The sequence below is a fragment of the Notolepis coatsorum genome (genome assembly GCF_963971535.1).
Source record: "Notolepis coatsorum genome assembly, chromosome: 1".
NCBI classification, from domain to species: domain Eukaryota; kingdom Metazoa; phylum Chordata; class Actinopteri; order Aulopiformes; family Paralepididae; genus Notolepis; species Notolepis coatsorum.
In genome coordinates, this window is record NC_140165.1 from 236,814,724 (window position 1) to 236,839,060 (window position 24,337).

Below are 24,337 nucleotides of genomic sequence, written 5' to 3' on the forward strand. Positions count from 1 at the left end.
GCAAACAGGCAGACAGACAGACATACATTAAGTAACCCACCTGTGTGTGTGTGTGTGTGTGTGTGTGTGTGTGTGTGTGTGTGTGTGTGTGTGTGTGTGTGTGTGTGTGTGTGTGTGTGTGTGTGTGTGTGCACGCAAACACATAATTGGTGTGTGTGCATACCTATAGAGGTCTTGGAAGTTGGTTACATACACATTTCTGTCATATACATCAGACACCTCTTTAGAATGTAACCCTCAGAGACTACATTATGAATACGAATATTTGGCAAAAAAAGTAGTTATTTAACATCAACAAAATCACCATTGCCCTCTCGAGACACAAACAGAATTTTAAAACATGCATATCTAAGCTATAACACACTTAAATACGTTGGGTGTTTCTACAGAAGTGTAGATTTTCTTTTAAGGAGCACGCCAACATTATGGGAAATGCGCTTACCGCCTTCACCGGAGTCAGACGAGAAGATGGATACCGTTCAGTAGAAAGCTATCCTGCAAGCTAGCCTAGCTTAACGCCAATAAATGTAAGCGGATAGGGATCAGCAAGCCTAGCGGTTGGCCAAATACACCTCTCCCGGAGTTTTAAGCTAGGCTAGCTGATCTGTGTAAATAAATAATGAAAACAATAATGAAATTCAACCAAAACAAAGGATTCTGCCAAAGTACATACGTTTGAGTAAATCGATGGATTACATGTGGATATTGATACTTCCGCTTGTAGGCCAGTGCGTCGTCCCGTGTGCATGTTGGTACAGAACCAGCTGGTTAACCAAACACGTCCTCTGGTGAGCAGGAGGCTCTGGAAGCCTAGACAAACAGCACGGCCTGATTCGATGTGTCTGTGGCGGCGGCAGGTGCCGTGATGGGGTTTAGCTAGTGTTTGCTCAGTGTGGATTTGTGTTTGGGTTGTATGTGTGGCAAGGTGTGAGAGAGAGAGAGAGGGATTTAAAAGACTTCCTCTCCCCCTTCTCTCTCTGCCTCCTGATATTTTTCCCCTTTCCCAAATTGTAACTCTCCTCTCTCTCCCTCTTGTTATTTTGCCCCTCTTTCCCTAATTTCAACTCTCTCTCTCTCTCTCTCTATCCCCATCTCTTTATCCATCTCTCTCTCCCCCCCTTGTTATTTTGCCCCAACCCCCTCCCCCTCTCTCTATCCCCATCTCTCTCTTTCTCTCTCTCCCCCTCTTGTTATTTTGCCCCTCTTTCCCTAATTTCAACTCTATCCCCCCCCCCCCTCTCTCTCTCTCTCTCTCTCTCTCTCTCTCTCTCTCTCTCTCTCTCTCTCTCTCTCTCTCTCTCTCTCTCTCTCTCAGTGGTCGTTTGGCGTGACCATGTGGGAGATAGCCACACGTGGCCAGACGCCATACCCCGGGGTGGAGAACAGTGAGATCTATGATTACTTGAGACAAGGCAACCGTCTCAAACAGCCTCCTGACTGTCTGGATAGCATGTGAGTGTTTCTCTCCCTGACTGCACACCTCTAACATCCTACACTGATTGGCAGTTGGCACCCTGCTGTTTGTGACAGTACAATGAAAATCTTGTTGCATTTTTTACAGAAGGTATGTTGATGTAACATTACCCCAAATGTTGTTGTTGTTGTGAAATTATGTTTATCCCCCTGCATATCAACAAAACCAAGCCAGATATCCAGTCTTGTGTAATACACACAGGTTACTCTGATTGGCCCATCAGTCACATCTTGCTGTTCTGATTGGCTTGTCAGTCACATCTAGTCCCGGTCCTCAACATCGGCGTCATAGTCTTATCAAGCATCTCTATAGTGTCTAGTGAACAGAAGGCCGTACTGGCTGTGCTCAGTTATACACTTATATCAAAACAAACACTTCTGAAGCTGAACAAATTATACTTATGACATTCCACAATAAGCTATTTATGACTGAATTAAAACATCATTGTACTGGATCTTTAACATGCGATACTATGGATCTTTTAGAGTTGTCTAAATTAACTAAATGACAGTAATATAAACTACATTTAATTTAATTTCAAACCTTTATTTAAACTCGAAAGGCAACTGAGGTTTCCCTCAGATATGGCTATACGCTGCCACGCATTAAACCAATGGAGTCAGTCACCTTGTTTGCAGGGCTATAACTATATTCTATATTATAGCTATGGATGCAATACTATGGCCCATTTGACATCGAGTATCTATCGTTCAAGATGTGAAAAATAAAAAAAAATTCCATCCATACATTCCCGTTTTATACCGTGGTGAATATAAGTATGGTTTTAGAGTGGTTTAGGGTAATTCCAGGGAGGCTAGTAATAGCCTGCGACGTGTATTATATTAAATCCATTGGCAGTTCATCCCTACACACGCTACAATTAAAAATTTAAATGCATATGATCGGTATTATGTTCCATCATGAATGCATGAAAGGGGGGGGTAGTTTCTGATTAATTGATTGACAATAACGACATTCGTTAGTACAACAGCATATGCTGATCAGGGCGATGGCTAAAACAAGGCACAATCAAGCTGAAATTGCTCTTACCTGTGGCCGATGAGATTCCAAAAAGAATATTCCAATTATTTGATTGCCATCTGGTAGATCGTATGTCCATTTGGCCCACGACAGCATAATGAATCGGGGGTCCCGAAAACGATTCAATGCGATCGGGTGAAGCCCTAGGTTCAGGTTATTAGAAAAGTCTGCCCGGACCAATATAATCGACGCACAGCCCAATACACAGAGTTTCAAAGGAAGTGCAATACCGGCCGCATCCTACCAGGCGGCGGTATTGGACTTTTGTGATCTCAGACTCATTCCCCATGATAACACCAGGCTCCCTGGATGGATAATGAATGGAAATAGCGAATAAAAGAAATAACGATCAAATAATGAGTATACTCGTTGTTGGCATTCAACAATTGGCGGCCAATAACGAGTTGAATCGTTGTTGGCAGAGAAAGAGTTAAGCAAGAAAAAGCATATACAGTCAAAACAATTAGACAAGTAAGGATAACAATCAATTAAAACACGTACAACTTGATTGACAAAGGTTGGAGATCAAGGTTTTAAACTCTGCAACAGAGGGGAGAATCTCAGGCTGTAAGGACTGAGTTCATTCCATGAGCTAGAGGGGCATCATAGCTAAATGCACATTTACCCTGTTCCAACATTACATTACAACATAGTCAAGCATGCATAAACTGTATTAACTCTGTCTGTAGCATAGTGAATATGACTGTCTGTATTAAACTGAAATATAACATCATCTCTTGTCCTTCCAGCTATTCCATGATGTTCTCATGCTGGTTCCTGAGCCCTAAGGACCGCCCCAGGTTCGAGGAACTCCGCTGTGAGCTAGAGAAGGCCCTGGACAACCTGCCGGACCACCAGGACCCCGACGAGATCCTCTACGTCAACATGGAGGAGTCGCCCTCCGAGCCGGGGGCCGTGGGGGGCCGCGACGCCGGCGGGGTCCCGCTCTGCCTGAAGGCCCTGGACTCCGTCACCACGGTGGAGGTGCACCACCCCAACCGCTACGTCCTGTGTCCCCAGCACGAGACCAACCGGGCCCTCTCGGACTCCCTGGAGAGCCTGGACATGCCGGTGTCGTCGTCCATGGCCACGCTGCCCCTGCAGCCCTCTTGCCGCTCCACGCCCGCCCCCACCCCGACAGTGGAGCTGCTGGAGGACAGGGACGTGGGCGGTTCCAGGAAAGTACCCTGGCATTGATGTCCCCGCCCCTCCCCCCACGTCACAGACTAAAAAAGACACAACTGGTCACTACCTATTGGCGCTTCTCCATTGACCAGCACGGTACGCGGGACGGCAAGCGCTTGTATCCCACCTGTGTCGCCCGTTATGCTTCTCCATTACACAACGGACCTGCGGAGCGAGTCGGGGAAGTAGGAGGAGGAGACGGCTCACGAAATTCAGATCAAACTGTCAAACTAGGCGTTGCGGATCAAATATGAATCGAGATCCAGCATTATCCTATTTCCCGCCTAAAACGTACGTCAGAAACAAATTATAGTGACCCGCTTGGGTGTAAATTAGCTAGTTAACGTCACTCTCTCCACTGCTGTGGTTGTTGGCGGTCGGTGCTGGACGGTGAACGTGTACGCAGGAGGACGTTATTTTTCGGATAGCACCCCCTGGCACCGACCCCAGAGTGGTAGCAAAAATCGGCACGGGTACCGCGGCCCGGCACGGGTCGGTTGGCAGTGGAGAAGGAAAAACGAAGCGGGACTCCTGGCACGGTAGTGGAGAAGCGCCATATGTGTCCCGTCCCTTTTAGCCCCTAATCAGAGAACCAGATTCCTCCTCTTGGTACGCGGACACCCATGTGCTCCTAAATACATTTTGCACAAACCCATTCTCACACACACACACACACACACACACACACACACACACACACACACACACACACACACACACACACACACACACACACACACTCGCCAAGGCATTCCGAGGGGAAGGAGTAGGGTTGTATAATTCTTCCTCTCACCCCTCTTGTAAAATAAGCACATATCAAAGCGAGTGTAGAAGGCGATCGCTGTAGCAGGAGACGCACCGCTAAGTCAAACGAGCGCGGCGTCACGACGGCCGCAGCAGCCAGGGGTTCCTGAGTGAATCCGGCCGCGGCTGTGAACATTGAGAGCACATATGAGTCTTTGCCCACATCATGCAGCACAATCACAGACATGAGATCCCACGCGTCGCGCCCCCCCCCCCCCCCCCCCAGCGCACCACCTCAGCCCAACCAGCTGGACGCTACACAGCTGCTGTCCAGCCCTAAAACCTTTAAGTCATTGACATGTTCCATGTTTCCTGACCCTTAGACCACGTTATGAGTTTCAGATTCCAAACCCGATGTATAACTTCAAAAACAAAAGCTCGCTTTGACAGAGTTTCCGAAAAGTTATTCACCCGACGGCAGCGGGTTTGACCTCTAGCCGTACGATGAAGATAAAAATCAAAAAGCATCCGTGGGGAAAAGCGGAGACGCTGCCATCTTTGTTCCGGGTTACAACACCACCCTGCAGACCAACCAGCTGCTGACTGAGTGACTGAGTGACTGAGCGCTGAAGCTCCACCCTGGAGGGAGCTACCAAACCCAGGTCAATGCCTGCTCCACCCCAAAGAACAGAAACAACTGGAGGACGGAGGGAGGAGAGGAGAGAGAGAGAAAGAAAGGGGGAAAGTGCCTCTTTAGCTGACGTTATTATCAGGTGTAAATGATGCTACTTCTATCTTGGCTTTGTGACAGCTGTTAATTATTGGGGTTAATTACTGTGTTAAGCCCACCCCAAATGACTCTTGATCCCGCCTGAAAGAAGCAATAATCCATAGTCTCTCTATATATAGTACTGGGGTCACTAACAATTTAACATTTAACAAAAACAAAGGACTTGGTTTAATCCACATACTGACGGACATTCCACTCTGTGTCCCTGTGCTCGTCCTCTCCTCCAGGAGCATTGTGGGCAGTTCTGTCTATCTATCCTCCAACAGATCCTGGGAGAGGACACCGCACCTTGTCCAGTGTGTGTCCTGCTCACATGAAGCTGCCTCACACTGAGTGAGAACAGGAGATAAGCTCCCAGCTCGCCGCGAGCGCACGGAAAATCAAAAGCATCATAGCGTTACTGTAGCTTGGCGTAACGTGACGTTACTGTGGCGAGTCCTGATCAACGCGTCGGACATTCTGCGGTCTTAATAAGCTTTTCCACCTTCCTAAGTCTTTGTCATAACTCATGAACTCTCTGAGGCGTGGTCCGGTGGGCGACAGAGGTACTCGTTGTGCTTGGTTGCATCCAGAGGGCGCGTGTGGTTGGATCTAACGTGAGGTGGCAGGGGACTCGTAGGGGGTCGCAGTGTGGCGACTATGCAGGCGTGATGGGGATTGACCCCCAGGCCGACCCGAGGGGCACGCTCCTCACGTCTGCTCCCCAGCAAAGTCCTTGCACAAGCACAGACGGTGTTACTATACGTTTTGTTTATATGAATTATTTCGTCGTCGTCGTTGTTCTTGTTATGTTTGTATTTGTACACCCGTTGCACTAATGTTAACATGTTCTTTTTTATATATATCATGTATGTTTTTCCTTTTTATATTTCCTGTCTTTTATGCTTTTAATGTTGTTTTCAGTTGCATTTTCTACATCCTTAGTCGGCTTGTTAAGAGACTGCATTGCCTCTGGTGGACGTTTGAATAACAGCATCACGCCAGCTGTGGGAGAGAGCGAGGCTGTAAATGCATCGGGGCGTTCGACTCGTTCCATTTAATGGAGCGTGTTTTCCACAGTCGGGAGACGACTGGAGGGACGCTGGGAAACATGACTAACCTCCTCTGTCGTGACATCATCCTGTGGCCCCGTGGGTTCCGTTTGGACAGAGATATTCTTGTTCCTGGAGGTTAAACACGGCAACCTGAGGTCTGTTACCAGAAGGGCCGGGCGAGGTTGGAAAACGGTGACCGAACAAAGAGGAAGAACAGGAGCCGACCAATCGAGTGCTTTGACATTTTTCTTTTCCATCATACATGCACTTAATTTCTTTCCATTTGCTATGAGTTTACGCATTTCCTCCGTGGGATGGGTCGTGCCCCGACACATGTTTTGGGAGACTTGTTTTAGCCGAGTCAGGCGCTGTGTCGCTCGATGGTATTAAACAAGCTGGTACTTTGTTTGTATTCGCCAGTATATACAAGCAGGATTTCTTCCCCTGAGCAATATTGGGATCATTTGCTAAGATAACGGTGTAAATTATATTTGGTACTGTGTATTTCTCACCATAGTAGTTCTGTATTGAATTTACAAACCATGGAAATCATCAATGCTTGGACCAAGAAGCTGCTTTCATGTGGTTTACGTCAATATTTTACAAACGAGAATGCAGACACAAAGACACCTTATTTACAGCGTTACATACAGTAAAAGACAAACTGGTCTTTCAAGCAGATTACAGTATATACTGGTATTCTTCCTTCCTGATCGTGCTCAACCTGTACCCTTTAATTTTGCATTTCAATTCCAACTCTACAAAGTGCCTTTTAGAGAGCCAGTATTTTGTATTATGGTAGATGTGCGCGTGTGGTTAAATGATCCCCCTGGTCCCTCCATATATATACATGTATGCTGAACTGGGAGGAAGACTTTGCTATGATTGCATTCATGCTGTCACTGCCATTATTTTTAAAACAGATTTTTATACCTACAGTATTTTGTATATGAAATAAAGTTAATTCCTTACGAGCGTGCTCTGTGCTTGTGTTGTACCACAAATGATTATCAATCAGTCAATATGATATTAAGCCATTTATTAATTACATTTGTTTTTAAATCAGGTATCCGTAATACAGCAGTCTGATGATGAAGTCAAATGGGAACCGGGTGAAAAGATCCCAACAGGAGTGTGACATGAGAGCAAAATGGCCGCTGTGTGAATATGGTCAGCGGGTGGCTCAGGTTGAGAGAAAAACACGATTATGCGTAATCTATGACTAATAGATGTGCTTCAGTCACTTGGTCTCACAAGTGGATGTAGGAGATCTGCAGTCTGTGTGTGTGGTCTCAAGTGGATGTTAGAGATCTCCAGTCGTGTGTGTGTGGTCTTAGAGGTGGATGTAGGAGATCTGCAGTCTGTGTGTGTGGTCTCAAGTGGATGTTAGAGATCTCCAGTCGTGTGTGTGTGGTCTTAGAGGTGGATGTAGGAGATCTCCAGTCGTGTGTGTGTGGTCTTAGAGGTGGATGTAGGAGATCTCCAGTCGTGTGTGTGTGGTCTTAGAGGTGGATGTAGGAGATCTCCAGTCGTGTGTGTGTGGTCTTAGAGGTGGATGTAGGAGATCTCCAGTCGTGTGTGTGTGGTCTTAGAGGTGGATGTAGGAGATCTCCAGTCGTGTGTGTGTGGTCTTAGAGGTGGATGTAGGAGATCTCCAGTCGTGTGTGTGTGGTCTCAGAAGTGGATGTAGGAGAGCTGCACATCTCCTTCTATCTCCAGCGTGTCGATCTGGGTGAAGGGCTGGAAGCGATGGACGAAGATGAACGCCGGCTGGCCATTCACAAACACCTTGAACCTCTGGTTCCCACAGCGGATGGATAGCTGAGGGAGGACAGGAAGACACGAGTGAATGAGTCAATCAGAATAAGAGTGCTGAAGAATCACGATTCCGTGATAATATAGCAGCGATCTGAGGGAAATGGTATCATCAGGTCTAATTTATCAAGCAGAACATTTGTTGTTTGGGAGAGCTCTTTAAATATATACACCATCAAACTAATTTCCACTTAAAGGTAGATAATGATTCCTTGGGGACACGTGATGCAAGGCTTCTATCCTCCCTACAACCGGCCAGTGGGGGGCATATGCAAGCAACGTTCAAGACAGGGGAGGGGAGAATTGGCACAGCGAAATTGGGATGGGAGAAAAAAATTTAAAAGAGGAGAAAAAGTGGATAAAAAAATATATATGTACAAAACTAAAATGTACAACATGCAAAAATTAGGTAGAAGAGGTAGTGCAAATATTTTAGGAATAAATAGATACAATAATGGTGTAATGTTTAAAAGGTGTCTGAAGTGAATGAATGTTTAAAGAAATATTTAAAAATATATTTTATTGCCCTCTCAGAGGGGGGGAACCCAGACTAGACATTGACAAACAAATTACAACTAAGGACAATGAAGGACAACAACGAATACACATGACAAGGGAAGGGGGGGGGGGGGGCAGAGAGGGGAGTAAGTAAAGTAGGGGTGAGAAGGGTGGGTTATGGAGTGGATGGCTCACAGGTCAATCTCCTATGATTAGGAGCCTAGATTATCCACAAGCAATTCCCAGATGTTATTAAATTGTGAGAAAGGTGTCTGAAGTGAATGAATGTTTAAACTTTAAGGTGAATGTTTAAAGTGAGTGTGCAATGTGCATCCTTACATCAAAGTACTGTCCCTCCATGAAGGGGTTGAAGGAAGGTTGCTCTCTCTCCTCCTCGCCCCAGTTTCCCCCCAGCATGCTGTTCCTCACCACAATGCCCTCTCTCATCCTGGGGTTTATGTGGAAGGCAATGTCTCTCGACCTGCTCACCATGAAGTTAATACTCATCCTGCAACAACACACACAAGTTAATACACATCCTGCAACAACACACACAAGTTAATACACATCCTGCAACAACACACACAAGTTAATACACATCCTGCAACAACACACAAGTTAATACACATCCTGCAACAACACACACAAGTTAATACACATCCTGCAACAACACACACAAGTTAATACTCATCCTGCAACAACACACAAGTTAATACACATCCTGCAACAACACACAAGTTAATACTCATCCTGCAACAACAACACACAAGTTAATACACATCCTGCAACAACACACACAAGTTAATACACATCCTGCAACAACACACACAAGTTAATACTCATCCTGCAACAACACACACACGTTAATACACATCCTGCAACAACACACAAGTTAATACACATCCTGGAACAACACACACAAGTTAATACACATCCTGCAACAACACACACAAGTTAATACACATCCTGAACAACACATGGGCTATGTTCACACTGCAAGCCTTCGTTCGTGCTTAATTCTGATTTATTGCTCAGATCAAATTTTTTTATTTGGTTGTTCACATAATTTTTTAAATGTGGCCAATATCAGATTCCAGTGTGAACTAGTCACGCTCCTGAACTGACCCGCATGCGCAAATGAACAATAAAAATGACGGACATAAACAGCATGGACGGACACTGAAGTCACAGTTTATAGTTTAATTTATGAGTTGAATGCAGTGGAGGCCGGCTAATTAATTAAAAACAAATCAGACCTGAGTCACATATGAGCAAAAATGTATCTAATTTGGACCACTGTTGCCTGCAGTGTGAACGTAGCCATAGACCCAAGAATGAAGCCATGTCAGTAAGCTGTATCCTAGGGCTGACCCCGATTAGAGTAAGCTGTATCCTAGGGCTGACCCCGATTAGAGTAAGCTGTATCCTAGGGCTGACCCCGATTAGAGTAAGCTGTATCCTAGGGCTGACCCCGATTTGTCCAATAGTCGACTAATCGATCGACTGCCAACCTCTTAGTCAAATGCAAAAAAATATATAATATAATATATATATATATTTTTTAATCATTCTTTTCAAAAGCAAAGAGGCCTAAAAGCGTGGCTAACACTAATGGCGCGCATTCCAGCAAGGCTAACTGCCTAAGAAAATGGGCACAGAGGCACTGAAAGAGGATTTCACCCATCTAATGAACACACTAGAAGAGGACAAGAAGCCTTCAGTCGACTCCTTCAGACATTAATAAGTACCCCCCACAGCCCCAAAAAAAGAATTGCATTCGGGGGATCGGCAAATTTCAAAGTCGACTATCCAAATCCTTAGTCGGGGACAGCCCTACTGTATCCACAGTCACACACACACACACACACACACACACACACACACACACACACACACACACACACACACACACACACACACACACACACACACACACAAAAAACACAAAAGCACACACGTGTCAGCTCCATAGGGCACCATGCCCTTAATAATGATGGTCCTCTTGGGAGACATTCCTCCGGGGATCATGTTGGAGTATGGAACAGGCTGAGGACACAACACTAGTTACTCACCATCAGCAACGTGTCTAAACACACTGTAACACCAGAGAATAATAATACACTTTATTTGTTTATTTGTAGCTAACATTTTTTAATTGCAACTCAAAGTGCTTCACAGCAGTAAAAAAAGACAGGCACAACATTGGCAGATCAATGCATAAAGTGTAGACATATAAAACGAGCATAAAATAGATGGCAGCAAAATGGACAAGGTAAGGCAAAGCACATCGTTTTTCACATTAGGATCTAACGTCCCAATACAGGCCTCTTTGTTTACGGTTTGATTCTATGGCAGTTTTAAAATAGACAGTAATAAAAGTACGAGTTCTGTTGGTGTTGTGGCATCACTTACAGGGTTGTACATTGGCTGTCCACCCATCCCCTGCAATGAGAGTAGATAGCTGTCAGATATGACTGGGAGGTGTACTGATTCAGATTCACATTCCTTCATACAATCAGAAAAATTTGAGATGCTTGTTTTTCCCGGCTCCTCAACCGTAGTAGATTTGTAAACAACAATACACAGCGATCTATACAAACTATATACAAGGTACACACTATATGGTAAATGGCTGTATTTATAAAGTGCTTTTAAGCGCTTTACAGTTTCGTTCCTCACAATTTATCCATTCACTCACACATTCACACACAGACGGCGGAGGCGACCATGCAAGGTGGCAACCTGCTCATCGGGAGCAATTAGGGGTTAAGTGTCTTGCTCAAGGACACTTTGACACGCTGCCCGGGACGAGCAGGAATCAAACCGGGAACCTCCGGATTACTAGACGACCGCTCTACCTCCTGAGCCACTGTCACCCCCATATACAAACTATATACAAGGTGTATGTTTTTTTTTTTTTACAAGGTAGCAGCAGTGTGTGTGTAATAAGTGTGCTTGTGTGGTGTGTAAGTCACTTAAGGTGCTTTTGTGTGTGTGCTCATGTGATAATTCAGAGTCTATGTGTCAGTAGTCTGTTTGCCCGGTGGAAGTAGCTGTTCAGTGTTCTTCTGGATGTGGACCTGAGACTGCGGTATCGTCTGCCAGACGGCTTGAGTTTGTGGTTCGGGTGGCTGGAGTCTTTCAGGATCCTGTGTGCCTCGCTGACGCACCGCTGGTTAATAATACTGTCTACTACGGTGGGTGACTTGCATTCGCAGATCTTTTAGAATATGAAGGTATACCGTCATGGATCCATGCAAAGGTATGGATTTTTTACTATACCGTCATCCATGATATATACATATTGTAAGACATATACTGTATATTTTTAAGTTAATACATTTTTCGTTGCAGAAAATAGTCGTAAAAAAAAAAAACATGTCATATCACATTGTAATTTATACTGCTAAACTAAATACCATTATACCATTAAAACTAATGTCAGACATGAAAATAAATAAATGTGATTTTGCAATCTCTCAGTGAACGTTTGAATCCACTTGTGTTCTTACCGGCAGGTTTCCTCCAGGGAAGCCTCCTCCTCCCTGCTGGAGACAGAGAGATCTGAGTCAACAGAGTATAGAGAGCCTGGGGTCCATAGGAAGAACTGATGACATGTCAACAGTAGAAATACACTAAACTGACCACATGCCAGTACATAAACGTACCCCCATGCCGCCTCCCATGCCACCTCCCATGCCACCCTGTGCAGAAACAAACAACACAACACAATCAGCATGCTATAACCAAGACACAGAGGGAGGTTTCATTTCATCCCCATTAGCTGACACCATAGAAACCATCTTACTGGGGCCCGACATAATAATAAACAATAATAGATAGTTTAAAATACCTGAGAGGTAAAACACATATGCATAACAAATAACACAATAAGAATAGTATTACCTTGTATAATATAAATTATTGTTCAATTATACTATACTAGTATAGTATAATAGTCAATAGTGTCAGTGTATAGCATAATAATAATCACATAACAGTGAAATGCTATACATGCTATATATACAGTAGGTGGTTACAGCAGATCTTACCCCCATTCCTCCTCCTGGGTATCCTCCCTACAAGTCAATACATAAAGAGGAACTTGTATTCATGTTTTTACAAGACATCTAAGACAGTGGTTCAGGTAAAGTAAAATAAATCTAAGACAGTGGTCAAGTAGAAAACACCTAAGACAGTGGTAAAGTGGAAGACATCTAAGACAGTGGTTCAGGTAAAGTAATAGACACCTCTAAGACAGTGGTAAAGTAGAAGACATCTAAGACAGTGGTTCAGGTAAAGTAGAAGACATCTAAGACAGTGGTAAAGTAGAAGACATCTAAGACAGTGGTTCAGGTAAAGTAGAAGACATCTAAGACAGTGGTAAAGTAGAAGACATCTAAGACAGTGGTAAAGTAGAAGACATCTGGTCAGATGAAGTAAAAGGTGTCTTATATTTCCTCAAAAAAGTATTTAACTTGCATCAGTCAGATCAATCTTAACTCATTCAGCGCCAGAGGGCGCTGTTTACTGTTACTGTTGAAAGGCCAGCGCTTTAAAGTATAGGAATATGTGGCGGTGTTTGCAGGGCCATTTGACATCACCTATCTATCGTTCAATATGAGAAAAAAAATTGCATCCATACATTCCCGTTTTATACCGTGGTGAATATGACTATAGTTTTAGAATAATCCTGTCTAATCCCAGAAAACAACGCTATGCAGCAATACGTGCAATTCACTAAAACGTTGTCATTTCTCGCCTGTACACACTACTATTTTGAAATCACATCTATATTATCGGTATTATGTTTCATCATGAATGCATGAAAGGGGGGGGGGGGGGGGGGGGGCGTTTTTTTATGCTTTGATCGTCACCAACGGAATACATTACACAGTACATTACACACATGCGCTCCGATCGCAATGAAGGAATTATTGGATCAGCGCAAGATTGATACCATATAGCCCTTACCTTGACTAGGATGTACCCCAAAAAGAATATTCCAATTATCTGATCGCCATTCCAAGTATTGATGTCGATCGTGTCGCCATCTTAATCCACCAAAGAACATGAATTGGGAGTGTTTGATTCATATCAATTCATGCGTTATAACTAGGAAAAGTCCACCCGGACCTATTTAATCGACGCACACCCGAATACAGTTTCAAAGGATATGCAATACCGGCCACAAGCCACCAGGCGGCAGTATTGGACTTTTGCGATCTCAAACCCATTCCCAATGATAACACCAGGCTCCCTGGATGGATAATGAATGGAAATAGCGAATAAAAGAAATAATGACCAAAACCCGACTATACTCGGGTCTGGCGCTGAACGTTCGGCGAGTTAACCCGACTATCATCGGGTCTGGCGCGGAAAGTGTTAATAATGTTCTATTATACTATGAATTTCAATTATAAAACTTTATATTAGATTAATAAAGTGCATTAAAATGTTATTGCACAAATAAAAAAAATCTGACATCCCTCCAACAACTGTTTACAAACAAAATGAACACCACCACCACCAACAACAACAACAACAACACCACCACCACCACCAACAACAACAACAACAACAACAACACACCCCCATGCCTCCTCCTCCCATGCCTCCTTCCATTCCTTCGCAGACTCCTCCTCCCATGCCTCCTCCTGGATATCCACCCTGTTGACAGCAGAGAACATATTAAACGTTTCACACATGTCATTTTCACTCTTAAAAAAGCAAAACATGAGTGGATTTTCATTGACACACGTCTCTCAAGCCAATTTACTTACTCCTCCCATTCCTCCTCCCCCTCCTGGATATCCACCCTGTTGACAGCGGAGAACATAATATTATTAAACCGGTTACTCACGTTTTTCTGTAGTAAAATGAGTGATTAGAAGCGGTTTTGGTCAAAAGTGAGAAGAAAACAAAGAGCTCAGAAAACAATTTTCTCATTGACTCCAATGCATTCTACGGAGAATTCTCTTCCTGTATTCACTTGTGACTTTTCACCTAGATCCCTGATTCGCTCATTCCCATGTGGGGTACCATTGGATAGCCACACTCATTCATTACAACCCTGTCCAATAATTTTCGAGATCGCCAAACCGTTACGGAAAATCTTTTGTACCCTCGGCTATAAGACTTTTAAACACAGACAGTAGTCATTTTAAGTAGCCTTTTACACTTAGTTGTCTGTTTTTACTTTTACTTTTACTGGATTGTGTATTGCATGGAGTATTGCATGGAATGTTGTTGTTGCCGTGCTGTCATTGAGATGTTTTGTTTTTGTTGTTTGTTGTTTTTGTTACTCGTGAAGCTACAAATATGAATTGCCCCACGCGGGATCAATAAAGTTGTCTGAATCTGAATCTGAATCTGATTGACGGAGATAGAGGGAGTGGTATTTGAAAAAATAAAAAGTCTGCCATCTACTTCGGCGCACACCTCACATATCGGCATGTAACTCGAGAACCGCTGAACGGATTTTGTCGCCTCAAGCGGCTCTCGACAGGCAACAAATAGGGCTTTAATTCGATATATTGTAATATAAAATATGCATGCCCCAGCCGCTAGAGGTTGCCAAAGTGGTGTGTCACCATGGTGGGCAAATCGTCCTCAAGAGGGCCCGTATACAGGGCCTTGGTAAGAGGTTTTAAACATGAGTAGATTTTCATTGACACACGTCTCTCAAGCCAATTTACTTACTCCTCCCATTCCTCCTCCCCCTCCTGGATATCCACCCTGTTGACAGCAGAGAACATAATATTATTAAACCTGTTACTCACATTTTTATGTAGTAAAATTAGTGATTTGAAGCGGTTTTGGTAAAAAGTGAGAAGAAAGAAAAGAGCTCAGAAAATGATTTTTTCATCGACTCCAATGCATTCGATGGAGAATTCTCTTCCTGTATTCGCTTGTGACTTTTCACCTAGATCCCTGATTCGCTCATTCCCACGTGGGGGACCATTGGAAAGCCACACTCATTCATTACAACCCTGTCCAATAATTTTAGAGATTGCCAAATTATTGACGGAGGTAGAGGCTCGAGAGTCAGGAGTGGTATTTGAAAAAATAAAAAGTCTGCCATCTACTTCGGCGCATGCCTCGCATATCGGCATGTAACTCGAGAACCACTAAACGGATTTTGACGCCTAAAGCGGCTCTCGACAGGCAACAAATAGGGCTTTAATCCGATATATTGTAGTGTGCTGGTGGGCAAATCGTCCTCAAGAGGGCCCGTATACGGGGCCTTGCATGGTAATTAAAAACAAAACATGAGTAGATTTTCATTGTCTCTCAAGCCAATTTACTTACTCCTCCCATTCCTCCTCCTCCTGGATATCCACCCTGTTGACAGCAGAGAACATAATATTATTAAATGTTTCACACATGCGATTTTCACTCCTAAAAAACAAAACATGAGTAGATTTTCATTGACACGCCCCTCTCAAGCCAGTTCACTTACTCCTCCCATTCCTCCTCCCATGCCTCCTCCTCCTCCCATGCCTCCTCCTCCACCCTGAAAAACAATAAAAACAACATCATCGTCAACAACAACAAAACAAAAAGTTTACATAAAAGTGTAAGGTGTATAGATATACCTTAAAGAAACACACACATTTCACATGTGATTGGCCACATGTGGTCTTCACACATGGTATCGCATGTGAAACACATTGCTTTCACATAATTATCACATGTAATCACATTGACGAAAACAACAAAAATTACACTACTAGTGAAATCATGGAAGCAATGATATGAGGCATAGGTGCAGTGTTCCCTAAAACAACTCCCTCTTCTCTCTCTCTCTCCCCCCCTCTTCTCTCTCTCCTTCTCTCTCTCCTTCTCTCTGCCCACCTCTCTCCCCTCTCTCTTCTCTCCCTCTCTCTATCCCTCTCCCTCTCTCTCCCCCCTCTCTTCTCCCACTCTCTCTCTTCTCTCTCTCCTTCTCTCTCTCCTCTCTCTCTCCTTCTCTCTGCCCCTCTCTTCGCTCTCCCCCTCTCTCTTCTCTCCCTCTCTCTCTACCCCCCCCCCCCCCCCTCTCATATTTTATTTTATGTTATTTCTTCACATCATCTTCTTGCAGATACTCTCAACCATTCCTCCTGGATACCTCCTCATACCACCTCATCCCTGGCACGGAGAACAGACGCCATAAAACCCCTCTGTGATTCATGATGGATGATTAAAACCTCTCGTTTGATCTGCCATGAATTCCTTGGCCCCCCGTCTTGCAAAGACCAAAGCGTGTAGGTTCAGAGTCTGACAGTCTCACCCCGATGACGTTAATGGTCTGGATGGAAACATCTCCTCCAATGTGCAGTGAAGACACTCGCTCCATTGGGATTCTGTGTTCGAACGTGTGGAAATCTCTCCCATTGACTTTGATCTGTAACTCGAACGTGTGGAAATCTCTCCCATTGACTTTGATCTGTAACAATCAAGCCCATAAGCCAAGTCACTCATTAGTGGTAAGACAACAACAACAACAACATATTACTAGGGTTGGGCAATACACACATTAACTCATTGGACGCCAGACCCGATGATAGTCGGGTTAACTCGCCATCGCTTGAGCGCTAGACCCGAGTATAGTCAGGTTTTAATCGTTATTTCTTTTATTAGCGATAGGCCTATCCATTAATTTTCATCCATCCAACCTGATGTTATCATTGGGAATGGGTCTGAGCTCGCAAAAGGGCAAATACCGCCGCCTATCGTCTCCCGGATGGTATTGCGGGTTCATTGGAATCCCTCTGGCTGGGGCTGTGCATAAAAAAAAAAGTCCGGTCCAGGTTTTCCTTCTCGGGCATGGATTATGTGTTTTGGATATATAACGTTGGATCAATAAACACGATCAATATTTGGAATGCCGATCAGGAATTGGATTAATCTTTTTGCAGGACATCAGCTGTGAGATAAGGACTGTATGTTACCAATCTTGGATTAATCAGATGTTTCTTTCACAGCGATCACAACGTAGCTGTGTGTGTGTGTGTGTGTGTGTGTGTGTGTGTGCGTGTGTGTGTGTGCGTGTGTGCGTGTGTGTGTGTGTGTGTGTGTGCGTGCGTGCGTGCGTGCGTGCGTGCGTGCGTGCGTGCGTGTGTGTGTGTGTGTGTGCGTGCCGCTGGCGCTGACCAAGGCACGGATAAACGATTTTCAGCCGGCTTCTGTATCGTGCATGAGGACACATATAATATCGATAATCTAGCGTTTATTTGAAAACGATTCATAATTCAAGCGACAAATGGCACAATTTCTAACGAAATACATTGAAGCTCGATTTGCTGGAGTTTATTAAGATGAGCCAGAACGCTCTAGAAATATATTGATATTCATCACGGTATAAAACGGAAATGTACCGATGAAAAAACAATCCGGTTCGTACATGTTGACTGCAAGCAACTCATTGATAAGAGACGGGTGTATTAGACCCATAGCCATAATTTAAGATATATTTTAAGCACTCGCAAATCTCCCACTCCTCCCATTGATTAAAGCGGTGGCGCTCTACCGCCCTCTGGCACACTTAAGCGGTGGCATCCAATGAGTTAAGAATGTATCATCTATCTGTGTGATTGATTCATGTTCTTTTTTATACCGTGAATGGATGTAAATGAATCATTAAAAGTAAATATTGGTGGCCCAATCAGCGATCCAAATGTAAACAAATGGATAGCCCCACCTCCAAACATGGCAAATAAGAATGGAAACATGTTTTCATTCTCTGGTACTTGATACACAGGACTAACACTAGACAACAGGTGAGTTTTTAATTGTATTTGCTGTATTTATGTGGCTGTAAAAGGCTTGTTTAAGTTAGAATTCTTATATTATATATTCTGATTTACAATGGGTTAAAAACTCTTCAAACACAGTAACTTCAGTTACTTACACGTTTAGAGGGATATGTAAGTGGTATTCATACACATGTAGAGGGGCACAAATACATACACAGAGGGGTACTCTACTGTACAAAGGTAACTCTGACCTGGTAGCCCTGTGAGCTGGCTATGATGACCATCTCAAAGGCCTCCCCTTTGCTGAAAGGCATGTCGCGGATGGTATCCTCAGACCCCCAGTCTCCACCCTGACACGTGTTGAAGACCACCTTGTCCCAGCCGTCGAAGCGGGGGTTCATGTGGAGCGCGATGTCACTGCCCTCGTAGTCGCCACACTGCAGGTTGAATAAAAACCTGGGGGCAGAACCAGCACTTCCATTATATATCAGAGGCAGCGCTGAGCTCTGGAATATCACTTTATTAAAGGAACACGCCAACATTATGGGGAATGCACTTACCGTTTGACTCCAGAGTCAGACAAGAAATAGCAAGATGATGGCCAAAAAAAACCATACTCCCGCAGTTTTAAGCTAGGCTAGTGGTCCGTATCCTCTTCCATTTGTTTGTCCTAAGATAGGCTAGCTTTGTACTGAATGCACAGAGAGGAAACTGGTATCTACCTTCTTGTCTGACTCTGGAGAAGACGGTAAGCGCATTTCCCATAATGTTGGCGTGTTCCTTTAAGTATAAATAATAATGAAATTCCACCAAAATAAAGGATTCTGCCAAAATACATACGTTTGAGTAAATTTTTCCCATAATGGTGGCATGTTCCTTTAACTTCATTGTTACTTTCATTCTTCCTGTGTAGCTCAATGGGTTTGCTCTCTGAGCATGGCACTAACGCAGCCAAGGTTAAGGGTTTGATTCCCACTGGGACACCATGCCCATACTGGAAAAACGACGACCAGATACGTTTTTACTCCGTCCGCTAATGGCCTGTGAAATTAAAGTGTAACTCGACGAGGACAATTAGGACGACTGGTCTGAAAGCTGAATACACAGAGGAGTGCCGGATAAAAGGGGACGTGTGGCAATAGTCTGCTTTGATATTATACATTACATAGAATCTGCTTTGAAACGATGCAATACGTGTAGAATCACACCCCACCCTGTGTGTACTTAGCTGTAGGGAACACCTTCTGTAGAAACAGTGTCCACACGTTACCGTAGGAGGCAAATAATGCTTCAATGGTCATTAATCACAGTCTGATAAGACTGTCATCCAGGGCTGTCCTACCTACTTGGCAGGACAGGCACCGTGTTTATGGCCCACCTTCCTTGAAGGCAAACTACGCCCATTTTTCTAAATTCCTTATTCCTATGGTCTGAGACAATCCAAAGATATTAGTATTAGTAGATATTAGCCATAGTTAATGAATTTGAATATGGTCAGAGGACACTGAATCCTTGTGTTGTGTTATAATCAATGACATGAGCCTTTGGATATGTGTGAGATCATGTGCAAAATAAATTGGGGTGTTTCGATGAAGTGCCCCTTTAAAAATAAATGACAGAAAAAAGCCATCTATGCAGATCATTGGATGAAGCTACGTGCTGCTAATATCAGCAACTTGAAAACTACATTTGAGTTTTTATCATCTTTGTATCTAAATAGTTAATCGTTCCTGTGCTGGGCGTGTATCTCACCTGGTGACATCCTGAGGAATGGTGCCCTGGATGTAGATAGAAACCCCCTCTCTTAGGCCTCCACGGATGGGCCCTAGATAGGGAATGCTCTGTATAACACGCACGCACGCACGCACGCACGCACGCACGCACGCACGCACGCACGCACACACACACACACACACACACACACACACACACACACACACACACACACACACACACACACACACACACACACACACACACACGCACGCACACACACACACACACACACACACACACACACACACACACACACACACACACACACACACACACACACTCAGTTGGGCACTGCAAGCAGCTCTGTAAAATATACGGTAACTTCTAATTTCAATTGTACTCTTTTTTTATAATTTATTTTATATTAAAGTAATAATCTCAATTTTCATATAAATAAACATCTGTTTTGCTATATTTCCAACTGATATGACACAATATTGATTCTACCTATAACCAGTTCAACTGATATGACACAATATTGATTCTACCTATAACCAGTTCATGAATATTTTTATATTGGCTGTTCTAAACACTGGTGTCTGGTACAACATTCCCGGGACGCGTCTATTCTTTAACTAACGGATTTCCAGTTCCGCGTTCGCGTTCTGCGATCTGATTGGCCACTGAAGTTTCTGGTGCGATCTGATTGGCCACTGACGTTTCTGGTCATGTGACATGTGCGCCCAATTGCTTGACGCACCCATTTCCGCCTCGAACAGCAGCAAACTACCTAACGCCTAGTTTATCACTGGTTAAGCTTAGGCGACTCTTTCGAAGTTGGTTAAGGTTAGAGTTTGGAATCAGGGCTGGTGTTCTATCGCCCTGCTCTAAGACAAACTCTAACCTTAACCAACTTCGAAAGAGTGCCTAAGCTTAACCGGTGGCAGAACTTGCCGTCACACGATTGGCGCAACCAGAAACGTCAGTGGCCAATCAGAGTGCAGAACGCGAACGCGGAACTGGAAATCCGTTAGTTAAAGAATTCAGGCTCCCGGGACGCTAAATCTTTAAAGGCGGCCCATGAGCCCTTCCGCGTTTCTCTGATTGGCCGCGACGCCCCACGTGACAACGCCGCCGCGCCTCTGCCGCGGAGCTCTGCCGCGGCATTATGCAGCCGTAATTCCACCTCTTTCAACATCGACGGTTAGCTCAACGGGTTCGCCGCCTTGCTGTGGATCAGGTGGTCTGTTGGTGACAAGTTCGAATCCCTTCAATTATTATAATTTATTTTTTTTAACGTGCATTCTTTCGCCGGTTAAGTTTAGGCATTGTTTCGGAGTTGGTTAAGGTTAGGGTTAAGTTTAGGCATTGTTTCGGAGTTGGTTAAGGTTAGAAGGGTTAAGTTTAGGCGCTGTTTCGGAGTTGGTTAAGGTTAGAGTTTGTCTTAGAGCATGGCAATATTCTTTCGGAGTTGGTTAAGGTTATGGTTAAGTTTAGGCATTGTTTCGGAGTTGGTTAAGGTTAGAAGGGTTAAGTTTAGGCATTGTTTCGGAGTTGGTTAAGGTTAGAAGGGTTAAGTTTAGGCATTGTTTCGGAGTTGGTTAAGGTTAGAGTTGGTCGCAGAGCATGGCAATAGAATGCAGCCTATTTCCGCTCCGCGGCAGACGCGCGGCGGCGTTGTCACGTGGGGCGTCGCGGGCAATCAGAGAAACGCGGAAGGGCTCTTGGGCCGCCTTAAAAGTAGAGGCAGTAACAACAGTTTATGACCAATAGATGTCGCCAAAATAGTGAGAATGAGGATCTTGTGGATTACCACTTTAAAACATGGTTAGCCACATTTAAAACATGCAGGGAGTTCCCCAAAAGGCCTTAAGGGGTTAATCAAGTAGAAGATACAACGGCTAAAGTAAAACTAGACATCCCCAGACGTCCCAATTCCAAATCCACCTTTTGACCACGCCCCTAATCCGAGCCGTTGAGGAGTAGTTAATTTTGTTAGTTTTGTGAGAATAGTGCCACCATGAGGCCAGTTGACTCAGAACTTCACAGGCCTCCTTGCTATTCTAAGGCAAACATTTGTCAGGTTTAGTAAAAATCAGTAACAAATCATTTCCTTTTTTGTGTTTTCCCGAAATGTTACAGTATTTGATCTGGTTGTTAGAAGATTGGTCCCCAGATTACACACGTTTGGTGAGACTCAGGTGAACAGGAGAGGGGGGAGGAGGGAAGAGTATTTAATCAGGTGAACAGGACGCTTGAAGCCTTTTTACAACGCATCCGCGTTTCCGGGTTCCCGTTTTGCGCTCTGATTGGCCAGGTCATGTGACATGAGCGCCAATCGTGGAACGGCAAGTTTCTACACTGGTTAAGCTTAGGCACTCTTCGAAGTTGGTTAAGGTTAGAGTTTGTCTTAGAGCGTGACGGCAAGTTCTTTCGCCGGTTAAGCATAGGCACTCTTTCGAAGTTGGTTAAGGTTAGAGTTTGTCTTAGAGCATGGCGATAGAACGCCAGGTAGTTTGCAGGCTGTTCGACGCGGAAATGGGCAAACACGCTATTGGGCGCACATGTCACATGACCTGGCCAATCAGAGCGCCGGAAACTAGGATGCGTTGTAAAAAGGCTACACGCGAACAGGACAGGGGGGAGGAGGGAAGAGTATTATTTTTTTTTAATGATCTTTTCCTGGATTCGATCCCACTGTCTCTGCAGTGGTAGACAGACGCTTAGTCTGCTGCGCTACCCGGCCGCACCAGAGGGAAGAGTATTGAATCAGGTGAACAGGACAGAGGGGAGGAGGGAAGAAAGTGTTTTTATAATCATTCAAGAAGGAAATTCCAATATGGCCGACTTCATAGCATGAGTTGATGCATCTCTGGATGATAGTTCATTCATGACTGTATGACTAACGGATCAGACGATAAACTAATTCGAAAATTTTAACTTCTGCCTGATGGTGGTGCTAGAGGAAAGGTCACGGGGTCACCAAACTCAATAGGCTTCTTCCTCTAGGGGTCATGAATGTGCACAGCGAATTAGAAAAGATTTGAATGAAAGCTGTTTGAATTTGTTGTGTTAACGTGAAAGGTCTGCGGCCGTCGGGATGAAACCATAATATCCCAAACGACACTGTTGTCTATAAAACCCCTATATGCACATCATAGGCACACACACACACACACACACACACACACACACACACACACACACACACACACACACACACACACACGCACACACACACACACAAAAAACCACCAGCGCTCAGTCAGGAATCAGGATACTCACAGGGCCGTAGACGGGCTGATATCCAGGTGGAGCAACAAACATGGCAGCGGTCCCAGAGATGGACAGACAGACAGATGAAGAGGAGACTTACTGAGCACGCCGGGAACCGACCACTGTTTTATACAAGGACAAAGGGCGGGGCGCGGGGCAGCGCACGGCTGGCTGGCTGGGGCGCTGGACCTGAGCCCACACCACCATGTTTACTTTGGAGTACCGTGATGTAGCATGTCAACCTTAAGAGGAGTGGCCCTTTACAACACATGATGGAAGGCATGGGCGTTTTGTGTGATTTGTTTGAATGTGTATGTGTGTGTGTGTGTGCCTGTATTTGTACAAGGTAAGTTATCTTCTATATCAGTGTTTCTCAAACATTGTGGAGGACCCCCAAACAGATACAGGCTGCAGACCTGTGTTTGAGAGACAGTGAAACCTATTCTACCTATAAACCTAGTTTAACTTCTAGTGAATGAAATAGTCACTCTACTGTGCTAACGTCTAGTGAATGAAATAGTTACTCTACTGTGCTAACCTCTAGTGAATGAAATAGTCACTCTACTGTGCTAACGTCTAGTGAATGAAATAGTTACTCTACTGTGCTAACTTCTAGTGAATGAAATAGTCACTCTACTGTGCTAACCTCTAGTGAATGAAATAGTCACTCTATTGTGCTAACTTCTAGTGAATGAAATAGTCACTCTACTGTGATAACGTCTAGTGAATGAAATAGTTACTTTCCTGTGCTAACTTCTAGTGAATGAAATAGTCACTCTATTGTGCTAACATCTAGTGAATGAAATAGTCACTACTGTGCTAACATCTAGTGAATGAAATAGTCACTACTGTGCTAACTTCTAGTGAATGAAATAGAGAAAATAATTCCCCATTCTTCTGGGGACCCTCTGGAAGCTACTGTGTCATGTTGTTCACAGCATGGACTGCAGAGACCACTGATAATAAGGACCAAATAATATTTGGTATAATATTATATAAGCTACTATGAGACCAACAAAAGGTA

General features: G+C 44.2%; 2 protein-coding genes across 2 annotated transcripts in view; one reads left to right on the forward strand and one right to left on the reverse strand.

Moving 5' to 3' along the window:
• Positions 1-7,233, forward strand: part of axl (AXL receptor tyrosine kinase) — a 55,861-nt gene extending 48,628 nt beyond the window's left edge. Inside the window, exons 19-20 of the mRNA XM_084328740.1 lie at positions 1,316-1,452; positions 3,265-7,233. Of these exons, the coding sequence (XP_084184866.1) occupies positions 1,316-1,452; positions 3,265-3,712 (585 nt within the window). The 3' untranslated portion in view covers positions 3,713-7,233. The remainder of the gene's footprint in view (positions 1-1,315; positions 1,453-3,264) is intronic.
• Positions 7,234-7,942: 709 nt separating this feature from the next.
• Positions 7,943-23,364, reverse strand: LOC311235033 (galectin-4-like; the record flags this gene model as incomplete). The annotated part of the gene is made up of 10 exons (XM_084322345.1): positions 7,943-8,089; positions 8,921-9,089; positions 10,539-10,627; positions 10,994-11,023; positions 14,174-14,251; positions 16,044-16,097; positions 16,860-16,970; positions 18,573-18,777; positions 20,074-20,162; positions 23,323-23,364. 10 exons carry the CDS (start codon positions 23,362-23,364, stop codon positions 7,943-7,945), a joined length of 1,014 nt encoding a protein of 337 aa, XP_084178471.1.
• Positions 23,365-24,337: the final 973 nt, after the last annotated feature.